At 38.6% G+C, this 20,295-nt stretch overlaps 3 protein-coding genes across 3 annotated transcripts; all 3 read left to right on the top strand.

The window, feature by feature from the left end:
• Positions 1 to 1,074: 1,074 nt before the first annotated feature.
• Positions 1,075 to 10,728, top strand: PCOAH_00022510 (WD domain G-beta repeat domain containing protein; the record flags this gene model as incomplete). The annotated part of the gene is made up of 3 exons (XM_020059058.1): positions 1,075 to 10,130; positions 10,221 to 10,346; positions 10,548 to 10,728. 3 exons carry the CDS (start codon positions 1,075 to 1,077, stop codon positions 10,642 to 10,644), a joined length of 9,279 nt encoding a protein of 3,092 aa, XP_019914385.1.
• A 1,151-nt stretch (positions 10,729 to 11,879) lies between these two features.
• On the top strand, positions 11,880 to 15,652 carry PCOAH_00022520 (Uncharacterized protein; the record flags this gene model as incomplete). The annotated part of the gene is made up of 2 exons (XM_020059059.1): positions 11,880 to 15,310; positions 15,565 to 15,652. The coding sequence occupies 2 exons, from the start codon at positions 11,880 to 11,882 to the stop codon at positions 15,650 to 15,652; spliced, it is 3,519 nt and encodes a 1,172-aa protein (XP_019914661.1).
• Positions 15,653 to 18,085: 2,433 nt separating this feature from the next.
• On the top strand, positions 18,086 to 19,654 carry PCOAH_00022530 (Uncharacterized protein; the record flags this gene model as incomplete). Its single annotated transcript, XM_020059060.1, has 1 exon — positions 18,086 to 19,654. One exon carries the CDS (start codon positions 18,086 to 18,088, stop codon positions 19,652 to 19,654), a length of 1,569 nt encoding a protein of 522 aa, XP_019914551.1.
• Positions 19,655 to 20,295: the final 641 nt, after the last annotated feature.

The following is a 20,295-nucleotide window of genomic DNA, read 5'->3' on the forward strand; positions in this document are numbered from 1 at the left end:
AACCCAGTGCTGTAGCTACAACTACTTTCACAAATAAAATTTCCAAACCAGAACACCTTTGCATTTTCCCTAACACACATTTTTGTGTATCGCCTTCGTGAATAATTTCTCCCCTTTTTTGCAACATAATGTTATAATTAATATGTCATTTTTTTTCCACTCCCACGAGTCAATTATATTGCTTCCTTTTGCGGGTGCAATTTTTGCTTACGACAAATTACGCCGTGATTTCCTTGCTTAAGTGCATCACCGGCGTATTCACACAAGGGAGCAGTTTCGCCATATTCACCATGGACACACCGTCCACATAGCGCAAGACATACGTTCGCTGCGTCAGCCATCTGGATTCTCAATCTGGGACGCCCAAAAAAAAATATAAAAAAAAAAAAAAAGCCACTGCCATTTTAATATCCAACACATCCAGGTGTTATTACACGTGAGCACTTTAAAAAAAAAAGTAAATTGATGAAAACAAATTTACACTGGAAAACATTCATTATTCAACTTGACGATGGCTTATTCTGTTTATTTGAAAACCTATTTGTGCGTCGTACGTTCGGCGTTGATCTAGATTTTTTCCTTTCCATTTGGCCTCCACGTTAATGCTTCACCCACGCACATAGTGGGATCCACATATGCGGGTTTTTGTAAGCTACCTGAAGTAGAGGCAGGGAAGAATTAATTAGAAGAAGGCCATCCAAACAGTGGGAAAAAAACACGCGCATATAGCATAGCATCTAAAATGGTAAGAAACAATTACATTTGGTATATTTGAAGTGACCCAATCGGTAGTCCACATTTTAGGCGCTACGAATACGCCCAGTGGTGCACAGTCAAAAGCACAGTATGGTGACAACCGGTGTGCAGTTTGGAGGAAATGCACAATTCACCCCCTCTTTCCGTCTTTCACACATACACATATAGTTATGTGATGGCTATGCGAAGATAAAAGTCCAACTGTAAGCAAACACACATAAGCGCGTATAAGAGTGCAAATACACTCGCGCATGCAGTGGGGGCGCAGCGCAACTGTGCAGACACAGAAGTTCAGACAAACCTTTGCACTACACTAAGATGGACGATCCAGCTGCAGCACTGGCCAAAACTGCAGTTGAGAAAAATGCCCAAACCAAGTGGACAGGAGTAAATAACTCAGAGGTGGAAGGAGACACATATAATTGCGTTGGCAATTCAGTGAGCATGAACCCAAATGGGGACATTTTACTGACACAAAATGAACCGCAGGATGATGATTTAGAGAAGGAACAAAACCGGGGCAGCAAAACTAATAAACTAATTTTTAACAAAATAAATAATCCGAATAATTGCCATATGTTTAATCGGGAAAACGTGGAAGAAATGAACAAGTACGAATATGCATACGAAAGGGAGGAGGATTTTTCATGCGAAGATGCTTTTGCCGATTCGGTGGAGAGCAATAATTTGAGCTCCTACGATGAGGAGGAAAGAGAACAAATCGATCCATTGGGCGGATACGATAATGGGCACACATCTCACAACAACAGAAGTAATGAACGACAAAACTGTCAAGTGATTGTAAGGATAAAGCCAAGAATTAGAACAAACAGATTGGACAAAGTGAGCAAACCGAACGAAAATGAAATGACCGGGAGAGGGACAAATTATGAAGATGCGAAAAATATTAAATATAAGAAAAATTGCCTCTACGTACATAACCAGAATTTTTCCTTTGACAAAATATTTCCTGAAGAAACGAAGCAGATAGAAGTTTACTCCTACCTGTCTGATAACTTTTTAAATAATTTGTTTGAAGGTTATAACTGTACCATTTTTGCCTATGGACAGACGGGGTCAGGAAAAACCTTCACCATGGGATTTGACTATATGAACGAATTTTCCCAAAGTGTCGGTATTTTGCCTCGATTTTTAAACGATATGTTTAACATAATTGAGAGGAAAAAAAGGAAAATCGATTTTGATGTGTCTTGTACTTATATCGAAATTTACAATGAAGAAATTATCGATTTGATAGATTTTAAGGAAGAAGATTATCATGAGAAAATCAACTGTAGAAGTGGAAAAAAGAATAAGAAGAAAAAAAAAATTAATAAAAATATATCCATAAGGGAAGATATCAACAAGAAGGAAATAATCCTAATGGGAATTAAAAATGAAAAAGTACAAAATGTTAAAGATGTGTTTGCCATCCTGCATAGGGGGAATTTATTTAGAACCACTGAGAGAACCTTCATGAATGATAAATCGAGCAGGTCTCACGCAATCTTCACCGTTAACCTGATTCAGAGAAAGAAACGGGCGGAAGGAAATGAGAAAAATAAGGGGACCACCCTTGAGGGAAGTCCAAACTGCAGGAGCGAAAACTGCGCAGATAACGAATTGGGAGAAGAGCAAAAAAGACGCAGCTTAAACGGTAATGATGTAGAGGAAGATGCGCTCACAAATGCTGACGAAGGGAAAAAATATCTTGATTTTCCGAACGAAAGTAATAATAACGGGAATGTACTGGAAGAAACAAACAAGGCAGATGTAATATGCTCGAAATTTCATTTTGTCGATTTGGCTGGGAGCGAAAGAGCCAAAAGAACCGAAACGAAGGGACACAGGTTTAAGGAAGGAATAAGCATCAACTACGGACTGCTATCCCTAAGCAACGTTATTTACAGCTTGTCTAGTAATAAAAAAAGTCAACACATTCCTTATAGGAATTCGAAGCTGACCAGAATACTTCAAGATTCCCTTGGAGGAAACAGTAAAACAGTTATGATTGCATGCATCAGTATTGACCCTGCAGATTTTTACGAATCCTTAAGCACCATCAAATATGCCGCAAGGACTAAGAAAATTAAAAACACCCCCGTCATCAACTACGACATTAACAGCGTAGTTATAAACGATTTGAGGAAGCAACTCTTCAACCTAAACCTAGAATTGAAAAAATATAAAATTGAATCAAAAGATAAGTCGTCTGAGGTGGATTTTACTAGGGTTAAGGAATTAACTAGCCAAAATAAACTATTACTGAAGAAAGTGAAAGGGTTAAAAGTGAAAAGGAAGAAGTTAATCTGTTTGATATTTTACTATATGAGCTTGTTAAAGAGGCCCAACTATGCACCCACGGATGGGTCACTTCGCTCTAACGGGGTAGCAAGTGTTAGAAGTTGTTCTGTTAGTGTGAACAATCAAAATGGGTGCATCACCCAGGGGAAAAAAACATCCACAGGGGGAGAGTTTCCCACCACGAATGGGCAATTTGTTGAAGGGGATGCCAATTCCATCGTGCATAGTGGAGACAGAAATGGAGATAATGCTAACCACATCTCTTCCTCCTCCATTTGCAAAAAGGGGACTATCGTGCCGGACGTCATTCCCAATAGTGGTGCTCCCACCAGGACACATTTCACCTTGAGTGTGGATTCCTTTTTTCAAAAGAGCCATAACATTGATGAAAAAAAAGCTGCAAATGTGAACAGCAAATTATCCCAACCAGCCATGTTAATCCATGGTGGCCATTGCTCAAGTGGCATGGTCACCATCACAATGAAAGGAACCCCCATGGGGGATGCAAAATCGTTCCATTCCTGCGGATCGACCAATAATCGTAACGAGCACCTAGTCGAGAGGAACAGCAAAAAGGAACACGACATGAACATAGTAGTAAGTAGCCATTCGTACGAAATGGATACGGGTGAAGGAACCTGCCACTGCGTTGAGAGGGCCTCCCTGCAAAAGAGGGATGACCAGACGGTACACATGAACAGGGAAACGCATTATAAACGCAGAAATTTTCAAGAAAGTGCCATGTGTTCTGCAGAAAACGCCAATGAGGAGGACATTCTGACAAGTACCCCAAAAGATCCCTCCGGGGAACTCTCACCAAATATGATCGACCCCCCAATGAAAGATGCACCAAACGGGGACGTCCTCATTGGACAGCACAACCTATGTGCCACGTGTCAGAAAGAAAACATGGTCGAAGACAAGGAAGATGCTTGCGACTCCGATTTCAACACGCTAGAGAAAAAATACCTGTTCCTAAATTTAGAAGAAGATAAAAGGTGCGTAGAAAACATGTTCAGGCAGTTTGAGCTAAACCGATATAATGAGAAGAAGCTGAAAGACCTAAACAAAAAGTACAATTCAATTTTTGAAAAAAATAAAGCGTACGAAAAAAAAATTGACGAACTGAAGAAAATGGTGAAGAGGATGAAAAGGTGTGCAAAACTCAGCTCGGAGAGCAGGTTCGACGGGAAGAAGAAAAAAAATAAAAAAACGCCAAAAGTTGGTAGAAGTGGAAGAAGTGGTCGACATGTAGGAGGGGGTGCAAAGACGGGGCCAGCGAAACGACAGTACCACCCAGATGGAACGAACAATCTGCTCCGCAGTCCACCGAATGGTGAAAGTTTCTATAAACCTAATCGCAACCACTTTAGCGATGTAGAATTCGAGAGAAAAATAAAAAGCAAAATGGTAAAACATTTTGCAAGAAAAAAGAACTTTACGGATACAGAGGTTAATGCGAAGGGGAGTAACTCATTTTATGCTTATGGGACAAGCGGATACCATGAACAGACACGACTAATGGATCTGCTTTACCAAAATTTGAATTATCACAAGAAGCAGATCAACCTTTTTGACAACCCAAAGTTGAACACTTTCCTGTTGTGCGCAGGAAAAGGCAAAAAAGGAATGAACAAAAAGGTAATAAGAAGAATGCTACCTTCTGAGCATAATGACAGTGCGTCCTCAAATTTTATATACTCAAGTAACAATGTTGATATGGGTCTATTTGAGGACACTGCTGAAGGTGGTGTGTTCCCTATGGGAAGTAACGGCAGAAGGGAGGGACCAATAAATGGGGAAAAAAGAACCCCCCTAAGTGTGCCACATAAGTGGAAAAAAAAGCAAGTCAAAACGGAAGTAACGGAGGAAGGGGTGGAGATTTCACACCCGTATGGCAATTTCCCAGGAAGCGGCAAAATGGATAGCCTCCATTTTGTGAATTACGCAGGGGGAGAGATCAAACCAAAATGGCACTACAGCGATGAGGATGACACATGCGAAAACAGCCCCTCCAGCAGTGCTAACAGTACCTACTCCAGCGATGAAGAAAGTGACCCTACAAGTGGCAATGTGTCCCCCAAGTTTCTAAAAAACAAACTAAACAAGCTGCAAAAAATTATCAAGGAAGACATATGCAAAATAAAAAGAGTGAACAGGGAAAAAGAAGAATACAACGCGAAAAATGAACTGCTCACGAACAGCATAATGAGTCTGAAAAAGAAGTTACACTATTTACAGGTCAACAGTCAGAATAACAAGAACTGCAAAAAGATAGAAAACATGAAGGGAGAAATACAAAGAATAACAAATGAAAAGCAGAAAATTCAAAAAAAATTAAACGACAATGAGCAACAAATTAAACACTTAAAGGTAGACATTCTTAAAATGAAAAATAATTTTTTAAAAACCAGTACTCTGTTGAAGGAAGAACAGAGAAAGCATACCAACATTATTCGCAAAAAAGAAAACATAATTACGAAGCTGCATGAACGAGAAGAACATTACATCAATAAACTTAAAAAAAAGGAAGAAATAAGTAAACAGGCATATTCAAAATTGCTCAAAAGGAATCAAGAACTAAATGAGGAATTAAAAAAGTTAAAAAAGAAAGGGCCAAATAATAATGCCAGACGGGGTGATAGAAAGAAGGGCCAAAAGAATCGGCCACCTGAGGGTATCATTCATGGCAACCAAATTGACGGTGTCTCCCAACCGGTTGAACAGGTCACGTCGGGCGGGATGTACATCTCGAGTTCGTTACGTGATGACGATGATGACCCCAACTATAGTAACAATCGTGGTAGTGACCAGCACAGGGAGGATGCCACTTCTCTCCAGAATGACGACTTTAACGCCTCTCCTATCAGTACCATCCCCTCCGATGGGGTCAAATCGGCCTACCTAAATTCCAGTCCCTCTATGTGTAACTCACAAAACAACCTTTTCTCTTCCCACTCCTTTTATAAGTTCAATAAGAGTGAATACGAATTTCAGAGCAGCTTCAAAAATGATGTAAAAATTAAAAAATACTTGAGGGATTTTTTGGAAAAGAAAATAAAACTTAGCACAGTTAAGGCAAAGTTGGACAAGGAAAAAAGTATGAACAGACAGGTTAGGAAAATTCTACAGGCCTTGTATGTAAAGAAGAAAAATGAAGAGGAAGAAAGAAATCATGGGGAGGACAGCTTCCCCCGCGGAAGGCCAACCATGTGGACAGAAGAAAGATCCGCGCAGATGAGTTGCACTGTTAATGAGGGTGAAGATCGAGAGAGTAGTTCCGGACAGCCCATCGTAGAGCAACCACTTCGGAACACAGTGACCACTGATGAAATGGAACAAGACGATCGATGCGAGAGTAAGGAAGGAATACTTGTTAAAGAAAATTTCACCCCTGTGGAGGACAAAGACGGGGAAGAAAATCGGCCAATTTTATTAGGCGATGAAAAAATAGACGAAGAAGTAGCATATTACGAAAACAAGTTGAAAGAATCGAATGAACTTTTAAAAAAACTGAAAAAAGACATTGTCACGAAGAAGGAAGAATTCATTTTACAAAAAGTGGTGAAACATTTACTCAAGAAGTTATATTCCAATTTTAACAAAAGGAAAGAAAGTGAAAGAAAAATAAAATCTTTAAAAAAATTTATCTACTCAGAAAATTTGTTTATATCAAAAATTTGCAACAACTTTTTTTACCTTACAAATGTGGTGAACAATTCAACATTTCCGATTGGTGCCCACCCCATGGTCCCATTTTTTTCAAACCAGATAAATGATACACGTGAGAGTCAATTCAATGGAAGGTTTAATTTGACTTGTGGAGAGAGGCACATAAAGAATAACGATTCCGGATTAGGTGCCCTTTTACCGCTGTACAAATTTTACCAATGTAGTAAGGGAATACTTCCACGAAATGGTGCAACGCGTGACCTGATAGACGGTAGAAGGAGAAACACCTTCAGCATCCTGATGGGTATCAACCCCACTTCTGAGATGAACAAGAACTACACGAATTTGAAAAAGAGGAGCTACAAAAGTAGACTAATCGAAAATTTGCATCTCAACCATTTTAACAAAAGGAGAATTGTTCTATCAAGAAGTAGCAACTTTATCGAGGATGACAAATGTGACAATTTTGGAACAAAATGGGGGAAGAGATATTCGGACGGATTTTCTTTAAACAGAATGCGTGACACACACGAGGGCTTTGGACTTGAGGATAAGCTTAATGGAGGGGTGCCCACTGAAGAGGGGCTACACGGCCTCCCTCAAAAGTATGAACAAATAAATTGGATGCCAAATGGAGAGGCTAGGAATGTCAATCTGAATGCTCTCAACCTTTTGCATGATAAGAATATTTTTGGCAAAAGTGAAAAGGGAAATTTCACTCGTAAAATGCATGATAACAACGGAGGGGGAGAAGAACAAACGGTAGACATGGTAGATGCGGAAGAATGCTCCCTTGAGCAGACACATTATCCTGCGCTGCCAAATTTAAGAATGAAAAGGAAGACCATAGATAACTGTTACATTTACGCGAATAAACAAAATGGGGATAATTTCCTCGACTACTACCAAGACGTCTTTTCACGGGGGCATTACGACCCGAACGGTACTATGGGGGAGGAAGAAAAGACACAGAGGGAATCACCTTTGTGCAATGGAAAATTTGATAAGAAGCAGTCCTCTCCAGTCGATTCGTGCATACACCCCCACACCGTAAATACAGCCATCAGTAGTGACATTTTTCCAAAAGGAAGAAGTGAATTGGTTTCATCGAAGCGAATAGAAGGATGCGTTCCACACGAAGGTTCCAACATCCCGGGGGGGAAAGGAGACTATATTTCCTATATGTTTAAAAAGGGCAGCCAAGAATTAAACTGTGCAATGACAAACCTGCACATTGATGGAGAGGACTCCCTAGCAGGAGACATAGCGAAAAAGGAGGATGGTACGATTGGCGGAAAGTACGACAATAGAGATTGCTCAGTAGGCACTGGCACTCGCACCGGCATGTACAGCAACCCATGTGGCATCCCCATCGAGGGTGACCGTAAAGAGGAAGTAACAGAGGTGAGCAAAACGGTGCGTACCTTCAACGGTGCCAGTGCAGATGGAATTAAGAAAAGGCTGCCAAAGTTTTGCTCCATCAAGTCGAAGAGCGCCGACGGTAATAGCAGGATTGTTGGTGGCGTCTCCAATGTCAAACGTGCTTTCAAAGAAAAGGAAAGCAAATCGAATGACACCTCTATGGGTGGGACAAACACGACGCTGGAGGAGAACCTCACAAGTGTAACGGAAAACGGTTCAGAAGGGCACCAAACTGCGAAGAACACGGAGATGCGGAATATCAACTCGGAGGAGGAATCTCAGATGGGAAGAAAAATCACCTCAATAGGTAGCGAAACGAAGTTGGTGAAGAAGGCGAATGAAAAGAAATGGTCAGCCAACCAGACGGATGGACCACTCCACCACACTGTGTTAGTACAGAAGGGGGAAGACACCTCTCATAAGACTCAAGGGACAAAGGTCCAAATGGACCCCTCGTCAGCTGCCCAATGGAACAGCAGCAGCTACGGTAATCCAAACGACGGAGGGGAGGCAACCAGAAGTAACAATCTGCAGTACGGAATAAACCAGGAAGATTTTGAAAAAATAGAAAAGATACACGAGGAAAGCATCAACATTTTTAAAAATAAAATGAACGATATAGGAATGAACAACGAATCGTTCGGTAGTATCCACATGATGGAAAAAAAAATTAAGCAGAATTTTTTCAACAGTGATAACTACGATGCGCGTAATAACATGGGAGAGGAGTTTCCATTTAACAAGGGGACTACACCAAAAAAGTACAAAACGTTGTTCATGAAAAATTGCCATAAATATGGGGTTAGTGGGTTATGTGTTAAAGGATCAAATAGTAAAGGTCTTACCATTTTTAGTAGCTCAATAAATAATATAAAACTATGGGATGGTAAAAAATCTGTATGGAATTATGACCATGTGAATTTAAAAAATGAAAAGAGCACATTTATAAACAGCTTAATTGTGTCTTTTCAAAAGAATTGCTTTTTTGCTGGCATCAACAGTTATGTACACTTATTTGACATTAGAACAAATCCTGTATCTTTACAGAAATATTACTATAGTGACAAAAATGATGGTAGCTTGTTAATTTCGCTTCTAAATGATAAATCAGATTATGTGCCTTTTTTGTTACAAAATGGGGGCACTTCCCCTTTTAGCGGCGCATTGACAGATGGGGATTATACTTACGGAGGCGTGCATAATCTGATGGAACGGAGCGCAGGAGAAGATGTGCTTGAGCATGTGCTATCGGACACCCCCCTTAAGCAACTACCTTCCAAGGAATGGAAAGAAGAAAACGTTGTCAGCGCGACCCACGAAACTTGCAACGAACAGGGCAACCAAATGAGCAGCCTTTCCTATAACAAGGCAGACGCAGCTGAAGAAGACGGAGTGGACAAATTAAAACATATAAGAGAGGTCGAGAGTTTCCAATCGGAGTACTGCATATGTGCCTGTGGAAATGAAAACTTTATTAAAGTTTTTGACATACGAAAAAATGACGACAATATGTGGCTAGCCAAAATACCAATAACAAATAAAATCGAATATATCACACAAATTCCGATGAAAAAAAATGGGAAAAATATTACAAAGGATTCGAATATATTAAAAAATATAATAATAGCAAGCAGAGATAAGACGGTCAAAATATGGAAGAAAGGATGGGTGTCTTTTTACCCTCCCTCATACGATTGGTGCACTTCTCTCTCCAATTTTAACCTTTCTGATTTGATGAAAAATAAAGGTACCCCAAAATTGCAGGAGGAATCAGCCGAATATGCAAATAATTTGTTCAATTATGATTCGTTAATTGTGTCTGGAAGTAGAGATTCTCACCTGCGCTTTTGGCTTTACGCGACGGACAGCACGTCGAATGAGTTTAACCGGTTCATGAAAATTGTTAAAAATGCCCACATGGTCGACATAACAAGTATAGCCAAATATCAAACCAGCGGTCTGGTTACGACGGACAGGTACGAGCAGATTCAGGGTCATTTCCGCGTCCCCTTTTGCTCCATCTGACCACCCCATTTTTACTCGTCCACCTTCTCTCATCCCTGCAGGGACGGATTTATCCAAATGTGGGACTGCAACTTATTCGTGAATGATAACGAGAAGGCTTTACTAGATATGGACATTTATAGTAACCAGCTGAATCTGGCCGTTAACAAAATGGGGAAAACGCTCAGGTAGGGCCTTTGCATTTGTGCACATACACATGGCACAGTTACGCACATCTGATGAGCAGGAGTGTTTCTACATTCGCGCCCCTATGTTTGTGAATACACCAGTGTGCATCCTATCATACCAGCAAAAAGAAACCATTTTAACCACGTCACGGTTATACATATGTGGAATTCTGCTCACGACCACTACTCTTTTCCTTTTAGGCACTCACCAAATGCTATCAACAAGGTCGTCTGTTATGAAAACCACTTTTTAACTGCCTCAAGTGATGGGTCCATTAAAATATTTAGCGAAAAATAAGCATATAGCATTTTACCCTTACAGATAAATATGTATAACACGTTTTTAATCCTCGATAGGGATGTAGCCATTTTTTTTCTCAAAAAAAGGGGGATTTATGGTATACCCCCAAATGGATTAATGCGATGGGCATTTCAACGACGCCTGGGCGCCATGTCCATTTGTTAATCACATTTTTTTTAACAACATTTTTTCCCATCGATAAATTGAAACCACGATCCCTTCACACCTTGGGGGCGGCGGTACATAACCATAGCATGAGACAAAATGGAATTCGAGTTGATCTCTGTATGAAGAAAAAGCGCGCACAAAATGTTCGCAAAAATTCGTCTTATCTGGTTAAACAATTTTGCGGGATTGTCAATCAGTAGACCATTTGGCAAACTTGTAAAAAAAAAAAACGATTTATTTGTTCTTGAGGCGTTTTATGTGATTATTTGTGTATGTTCCTTTAGTAGCTGCTCTCTGGGCGCACGAAAAAAAAAAAAAAAACACAAATTGAGCAAGTGTTGCCCGTTTATTTCTGCGTGTATGCGAGATGGAAGTGTAAAACCACAATTTATGCATTTCGAAGGGGACAACTTAACTTTAATCCCATTGGTGCTGACGAAGAATGTGTGGATACGATGCGAACGTGACATCGTGTAGTGAAACCTGTATTTAATTAATTATTTTTTTTCTTTTCTCCTGATTTATTCCCATATTATAGCTGGGAAATTGCCCTATAAGATGAAAACCAATTCGTAACAAACTCAAAGCAGTTTTGTGTAGCATTTCGCAACGTAGTAACATTTTGTCACATCGAACATTTTCCTAAGCCAAAGTCACGCAAAATGTTGCGCTAAATATAAAGTCATTTTTCTTTTCTTTTTTCTTGTTTACCTCTGCTGACATCCTGGAAAGAGAAATCTGGCGAATTTATATTTTTTTTTTTTTTTTTTTTTGGAGGGGGGTATTTCAAAATAGCTAGCCAAATTGTTCCACATGGTGAACGAACAGGTAGGTTATGTACACGCTCTTACATAATATCGTATGAACTAGGCACTCGCACCAGGATAGTAAGAAAACTTCCAGTGTGCGTTTTCTCTTATTCGTCCTCTTCCTGTTCCCGTTTTAACGTCCAAAACGTGTTCCCAACCGTGTGTGCTTTCCCTCAACTTGTTATACAACTTCGTTCTTCATTTGCTTATTAACACGCGAGGAAAGTTTTGTGTCCACCCTTGCACGATGTAAATATGAACGATAAGAAAAGAAGCATCACGTGCTTAATAGCTGAAGAGCTCCCCCGCTCGGATGATAAAAATGCCAAATTGGAAGGTGAAAGGAACATAAAACATTTAACTGCTCTGTTAAATTGTTACACAAATCATGATGCACAGGATGACATCAGCGATTTTTTAGCTAGCTCCTATAGGAGCTTCCTAACGAATTGTATATGCGAAGAATTGAAATGTGCCACTAGCAGAGATCTGAACCATTTAATTGGGGTATGTCTTGATATCATTAGGAACAATCACCAAACGTTTATGTACCAAAATATTTATTTCATCAGCCTGAATACGTTATTTTTTTTGCTAAACAAAGTCGATAATGTGAGTGAATACTTGGAATATTTGTCTTTCAACCTTTTTTATGATTTAATATTTCCTAGCCATTGGGATGAAGGTAATCATATTGAAATATTTGCAAAATTGAATTATATTAATTTTTTTATCTCATCGAGGATTTTTAGCAAGATCATACAGGCACCAGATGACGATGATGATGTGCCCACCCCCCCTGTTAACAAAACTTTGAATCTCCTGTCTATCGCACTGTTAGATGATAAGGGGGAAATTCCCACGTCGGTAAAATACAGGAGAATAGGTAGTACCACAAGAGGGTTAAGCAAAAACATCAATCATGGCAACACAATTTTGACGAATGACGCACATGTGTCTCCTTTTTTAAGCGCCCCCTGCATTTTTCCGTTTTTTCGAGATAGCCCTCCGCTCCCCCATGTGGATCTTCAAAATGGGGAAATATTCGCAAAGCAGATTAATGATCAGGTGTTATTATATAAAAGGCAGAGAACGGATGCATACAAGCACCCGTTTGAAGAGGGAAAAAAGAAGACTACTCAACGTAAGGGTGACTCCGACACGACTGTTTTTCCCCCAAAAGAGGAAATAATTCTTAAAATTTACCAAACAATTATTCAGTTGGTCATCAATTTTGACTTAACCATTTATATCATACACGAATGCATAAATGTGCTGCTGAATTTGTGTGAGAAATATCACCAAGAATTACTGCTCTATGATTTTCTGTGGCTACACAAGTTTTTCCTAAAAAATGACACAACGGGAAAGGCAGAACGGTTTATTGCCTTCATAATACAGGTAATTACAAAATGTGAAAAGAAAACGCAGAAACAGCTATTTTTTAAGCTGTTAAAAGGTTTTGATTCCTTTTTGGACCTCCTGTTAGCGTCCAACTCGGATATACGAGCATACGCGAAGGATTGTCTACTGTCACTAAATATTGCGAACGCACCTTTGCGTAGCGATGAAAAGGTGGTAAAGCAGCGTGGCGGTACAGCGTCAACCAGCAGAACGTGCCACATAACAGCCCATGCAGAAAGTCAGTTTTGCAAAATCACAAATTTAATTTTGTTCCACATGGATTATATCAATCATGTTAGCGCTGACCAACCTGTAGACGAAAAGGACAAGGAAACCAAATATGATGAGTTTTTTAAAAGCAGAATCTGGCAAGATCCTCTACTGAAAAGGTACATAAAAGATCAAATTAATGTAAAAAAAGGGAAATTATTTCGCAAAGATAATGAAGCAGATAAAAATACCATAATCAGAAATAATATAGTCGAAATGGAAATTTTGGTTAAAACTGTGGACTGTCTTTTGGGTCTTGTTCCGGACAGGTCCAGCGCCAGTATATGCTTTATCTTTTTTTTCATACACATTTTGAAGTTAATTAAAAAGATGAGTAAAAATGGGCACTTGCAATTTTCGAAAGAATTTTTCTTTTTTGTAAAACATTTATTCATCCAAGCAGTGTATGTGCTCGAAGGCATAGACAGAATGGAGGACAAACTAACGAGTGGCCAAAATGGCCAATCCATAATCGATCACTTTAGCATTGAAAATGAAGCCAGTTATAATAAAAGCGGGAGTGAGGTCCTATTTGAGCAGAGAGAAGTGAAAAAAACGATTGAAAGGATCCAACTTCGAGCTAAAGGGAGAAGCGAGAAACCGCTATTTTCCCTACTAGAGGAAATGTATTCCACTGTTATATTGTTTTTAATGCCAACTGGGGAGAAGTGGACCTCCCTAAATGCGTCCAATTGTTACTTTTTCAAACAAGTTCTTCTAAGAATATCTCATTTTTTCTACAAAAAAAAGGCAAGTGTAAATATGATGAAGTTATTTTTTTTGGACAGCCTTTTTAGAAGAATTAAAAAAAGGACAAAGTGGAAATTGAACCACAGGAAGGTGCACCATGAGGCTCATTACTGGCACCGTCACCCGTATATATATCTTGATGGGGAGAGCAGTATTTCGCTAAAGGGAAAGCTAAATTATAAAAATTATGCTGCCCTTCTTTTCGAAAAGTCACAATATATATCGGGAGAAGAAGCCTTTTATTTTGCGTTTTGTCTAGATTTTCTAAAAACGTTTATCCTCTTCGACGAATCGATGAGCTACGATTCAAAATGGAGCAAATATAAAAGGCTAATTGTAAGCATATGCAAAGCTCCCATTTTTAAATACAAGTTTTTCTTACCCGCAACGAACACAAGCAGCTGCTTCTCCCAGGCAGTTGCAGTTCTGCACAATGTCTATTTGGGCATTTATAGGAGTGGAAGGGGTAAGAAATTATTGCATGAAATTTCTCTTCTGCTACTACTATGTTGTGACAAAGCGTTGAGAAGCATTAAGAGGGATAATGTAATTTTTTATGGGGAAAAGATGGGGGGTCCCAAAAGGTGTTACAGAATGAGGAGGGGTTCCCGGAACGAATTCCACGATGAAAGCAGAACGAAGAGCTGTGAACAGGAAGAACCCATTAAAATCTCAAATACGTTTGAAAAGCCGTTCAAGGAATATTATTTAAATAATTCTTTACCCGTTTTTATAAAATGCTTGAGCGCCTTAACAGACATAGTCAAATTAAACATCATGAGGTGCTGCACATTTGGCAACACGCGAGTTATAATAAAAAAATCGAAAATTGAGAAAAGAAAAAGGAAACGTCGTACCTGTCTAAAGAGTGAAAGAAGTTTAATTCTCTTCAGTCACAGATATATGAGTAATTTTTGTAAATGTCTCATGAAAAAAACGAGCGAGGATTTTTTCTACAGCGCTCGAAAGTATGTACTGAGCTTTATTCAGCACTTCATCACACTGAACACCATTTTAACGCTCAAGTATAAATTAAGAAGTCGAAATATTTTAAGCGTAGATAAAATTTTGAGCTTTTGTTTTTATAACATTTTCACCGATCATGATGTAAGTGTTTTTTCAATAATATATTCTATTGCCTTTTCATTGAAGAATTACCTAACCTTATGCGGAGCAAAAGTTAAAAAGTCAAACCATTATCTGGCCGTGTGCGATGATTTAATATTCCAAGTTGTTGATGAGTATTACTCCTACGATTTCCCGTAAGTATTTATGCGGCCGTTTATGCGGCCCCTTTGTACTGTCCGCTTGTCCTTCCCGCGTGTAGCACATTTGCTCAGTTGCAATTTCGTGAAACATTTAATTATGATGATGTGGTTGCCACGCAGTTGTTGCTTAACGTAATGTAGAGGAGTGTCCATCAGGGCTGTAAATGGCCCATCCACGCCTCACACGTATTTCGTTCATTTTTCCTTTTTTTCCATTTTACCATTTTTCTGCTTCCCCACCTTTGCAGCGAAACGAATTTATGGGAGGAGTACATATGCAAAACGGTTAACTTTGACTCGTTAAAGCACACAAGTGTGGATTGCCCCGGAGGATAAAGCAGCACAATAAAAACATGCAGTAGCACTATTCTGCTTATTCATGCGATGCCCCTTTTTTGAAATAAATTTGGTATGTCATGTTTCATTTTATTATTTTTTTTGTGTCATGAATTTCGCTTGCTTACATTGAATTTGTGCCCGTTTGTTTTTGTTGCGTTGTAAATTTGGAAAAAAAATTACGGAACAGGTGTACCTATTTTTAGGAACATTTTGCAAATTAGCAAAACGAATGCAGTTATGTAATGCGGTTTATTTTGTCCTGATTTTTATTTTATTTTTTTTGTTAGAAGCTTCACCAGCACATGCGTAAATAGTGACAGCCACGTGCACATTTGTAGAAATAGTGCTACATTAAAAATATCCAGCAGTTCGTGAATATATATGTTGAACATGTGTCATTTGGGCCAGTTAAATAATTTACCATGCCCCCTTGTAACTTCAATTTTTTAATGTTAACGGAGGGGGTGGATAAATTCTTTGACAGTTTAAGTCATTTTTTTTTTCCTACATGCCAAGCGTACCGAAAAGGGGGAACAAGCGAAAAGGAATTTATCGTAACAACAGCACTCCACACACTTCGCAAAATTGGGGATTAACAGTGGCTCAGTTGTGTATCTCTTTGTGCAAATTCATTTGTGCTGTGCTAATCTTTACCCACTGGTTAGTCCTTGCGGCGTCCTGTTCCACACCTTATCACAAAAGAACTTAGAAATTCAGTGTTCATTTGAGTGAAGTTATATTTTCCCCCTTCCCCTATGCACACATATGCATAAAAGGCAAAATTAGGGAAACATCCTTGTCTTCATTCGTTGAGCTAAAAAACTAAACGTTCCAGCATGTCAGCAAAGTATGTAATGATGTATGTTATTGTACGTCAGTTTATTTTGAGAAATGGGGACCCCCAGCACTGAGGCAAATAAAATGCTTTCCCCGTTCTGAATTAATTTGTGAGAAGGTAGCCAAAAGGAAAAAAAAAAAAAAAAAAAAAAAAAAAAAAAAAAAAAATATGAACAACAAGGTGGAGTATTCACATGGGTGTGTACACATACGCATATGGTTATACATGTATATGTGTATATTTTTTTTTTTTTTTTTTTTTTTTTTTTCCAACCCAGAAACAGACATATGCACACACGGGAACAAAGTGATGGTTCGTGTCACCGCGGAGCAATCTGTTGACTGTTCTTTCGTTTGAAAAGGAAAATGTTTCCATATTGATCAAATTTTCACCATTTCCAAAATGGGAAAAAAGTTCCTATAAATTGCGTAGGATTATTCTATAGGTACAAATTGATGTACACACTTTTACACAGTTTTCTCTTTTTACCTTATTTGTTTCTGCTTGTTTATACTTACATTGTGAATTTTTTTATGAGAAGTTAATTGTATGCAAAGTGTTGTAACATTTTTTTTTTTTTTTTTCTGTGTAACTTGAAAAATAATTAAAAAGGAAAAATGTAAAAAATAAAGTAGTAACAGTCCAAAATATTGAAACGATGAGGAGAATAAATTTACGCATACCATGTTTTTTTACAATATGGTGTATGTTTGGAATATGCAGAAAAATTCATGTCTTATTCATCACAATTTTTAATAGATTACTTTTTTTTTCTTTTCTTCATTGTATTTTGCATATGACACATTTGCGCAGCGCGCCAGTAAGAATTCCCCAACGAAAAACAGCCATTGTTTTTTCGTTCCATCTGTTTGCACAGAAGCAAAAAATTTAACCCTCTTAAACAATTAACATCAAGCGTAATTTGCGTATCCTCGAAACGGGCAGCCGCGTCTGCAGAAGCGTAGAAAGTTAGCTGCTTTGCGGTGTTGCGTCAAAATTTAAAAAGGGTGTACGTTGTCAAAATAATGCCAAAGGGGGTTATAGGAGCTGTCTATGCGCATGTAGATGTGTGCACTTATATAGGTTGCCTCCCCGACTGTAAATCCTTAACTTTTTAGGTTTAATGTTTATTTTTTCGCCGTTGTAATTTTTTTCACTTTTTGCTCCTCATTTTTTTAAGCTTTATGTTTTTCCCCTCATTCATTACGTTTTAATTTCTGATTTTTTTTTCGTTCTTTGAGCACAATCCGTTGTGTAAACATCTATGCAATACTGGGGGAACCCTAACTCTCCGCGAGAACTTACGAGAGGAAAAAAGCGTAGAGTAAATTGCGCGCTTAAGGATTAATTCCCAGAAAGAAAACAAACAGGTTAGTGCGGGAACTAACATATCAGGCATAATCGGGGGTACCCCTTTTCAACGCAGATGATAAAATAGACAAGAGAGCCTTTTTCTAAGCAATACAAAGAGATGTATTTAGGCAATTTACTTTGATTATGCCCATAAAACAACCCCCAATAGTTGCGAGTAACTTGTTCACGTGGGCCGGCACAACATCCTAACAGGACTGCATCACAAAACGGGCAGCACAATGGATGCGCATTTAATGCACTACACTCATAATAAATATGATGGACTTTATGTAAAAAACAAACACTGCTATTATAAAATCCATTTAGCAAATACAAGGTATGAAATTATCAGCAGAGTGGTTGATGAATCTGAAAAATGGATTGAAGCTAATCCGGATTCTACTGATTGGGATGTCATATGGTTAGACACATCTATCTCGGACGATAGGTTCAGAAAGTTGAAGAAGTTTCAAAAAATTAACCATTTCGTAGGAATGAAAGGAATAACAAGGAAAGATGAGTTATGTAAAAATTTAAAAAAAATGAAAAAAAAATTTCCGCAAAGTTACAATTTTTTCCCCCTTACGTGGATCTTACCGAACGAAATATCTGACTTTAAAAATTATTTTAAAAAGGAAAGTGGGTCCAAGACATACATAGTTAAGTTAAAAAATTCATGTCAAGGGAAGGGCATATATTTAACAAAAAGTTTGGACAATATAAACAAATATGACAGCTGCGTTATTCAAAAGTACATACACAAGCCGCTACTAATAAATGGATTAAAGTTTGACATTCGGTTGTACGTTTTAGTGACAGGTTGTGATCCGCTGAGGATATTTTTGCACGAAGATGGCTTAGTGCGCTTTTCAATAGAAAAATATAAATTACCGAAATCGAAGAATCTCAAACAGGTGAACATGCACCTAACAAATTTTTCTATTAATAAAAAGTCAGATAAATTTGAAAATTCGCTACATCCTGATGATGCAACCACGGGACATAAAAGAAGTTGGAAAGCATTCTTAAAAAAATTGAAGGAGGAAGGGTTGCCCATGGATTCAGTGATGAAACGAATTGAACATATGATTGTTAAAACGATTTGTTCAATACAACCTGAGTTGAAGCATTATTATAACTCAGCTCATATTAGTGATTATTCCAATAGTATGTGTTTTGAAGTGCTAGGTTTTGATATTTTACTAGATTATAGATTAAAACCTTGGCTCCTTGAGGTGAATCACTCCCCTTCATTTGCTACTAGCTCCCTCGTAGATGAGAAGGTAAAATATTCAGTCATCAGAGACACGTTGAACATGCTCTACATGCACTCCAAGTACAGACATATGCACATTCAGGAGTATCTAAATTTGCAAAAGTTTAGAAAAAAATATAGTGATGTTTTAGTAAAGCACAAAAAAGAGTTGAAAGAAAAGTTAACTTTGAGTCGTTTCCATTATGAGAATAGGAACCTGGGTGGGTATAAAAGAATCTACCCCTTGCCCGAATTGCTGGATTATGAAAACCTTATCTTGTTCGTTTCGAATGCTTGGAACAAGTCCATTGGAATACCGTACTGTATGAAGATGGATTCGTTTGAATACCTGTTTGAGGAACCTGCAAAGAGGAGGAGTCATGCAATGGAAAAGCTAGCTATAACTAACAGTGCAGCAGCAGAGGAGGAGGATCAGTATCAGGACGAGCAACAGCAGCAGCAGCTGGTTTGGCTGAACGAGGTAGAGTGTAACAAGTATTGCCATTCTGATCGGGTCATGGCAAACATGAGCAACTGCTCCACCTCCTGTTAGGTGGTTTCCACAGGGGGGTTACGAAGGAGGTGTTATTCACAGCGGCGGCGTTTCCTCGCTTATGTCTTATCCTTTCTGTGCGCCGAATAACATGTTAGAAAGCGGTTTGTGAGAAAGCCAAAGGGGGACTAGCTACCTCCGTATGGGACATATCGGCAAGAAAAATAAGAGCAAGAAGAAGCATCAGTTGGATATCCACTGGGCTATTAAAAGTTGGTCACACGCATATATACATATATATAAATGTATACATGTTCGTGTGGGGCTGTTTATGTGCACTAGGGCGCTTTGTTAAGATACTACAAAAAAAAAAATATTTCAAATTATTGTACATATAAAAAATGTTCAAAATGGGAAATTAGGGTAACTCTTTTAATGTACATATGTATATTTTGAAATTTACAAAACATGGGAAGAATGCGACGGGCACATTCAAAGGGGGTATTCAAACGGGGTGTGTGGATGGAGAGGTGATTTATTAATAGGCATATATTTACACCGCGAGAGTAAATGAGCGCCTAGGAAGTGGTACATATATTAACAACAAAAAAATGGAGTAATAATGGAACAACCGTGAAGTGGTGATGGCATGATCGTGGGAATCAAAATGAACACTCGTGCATGCACAACTGGGATGTGCG

This window comes from Plasmodium coatneyi, chromosome 8 (assembly GCF_001680005.1).
Source record: "Plasmodium coatneyi strain Hackeri chromosome 8, complete sequence".
In the NCBI taxonomy this organism is placed as follows: Eukaryota; Apicomplexa; class Aconoidasida; order Haemosporida; family Plasmodiidae; genus Plasmodium; species Plasmodium coatneyi.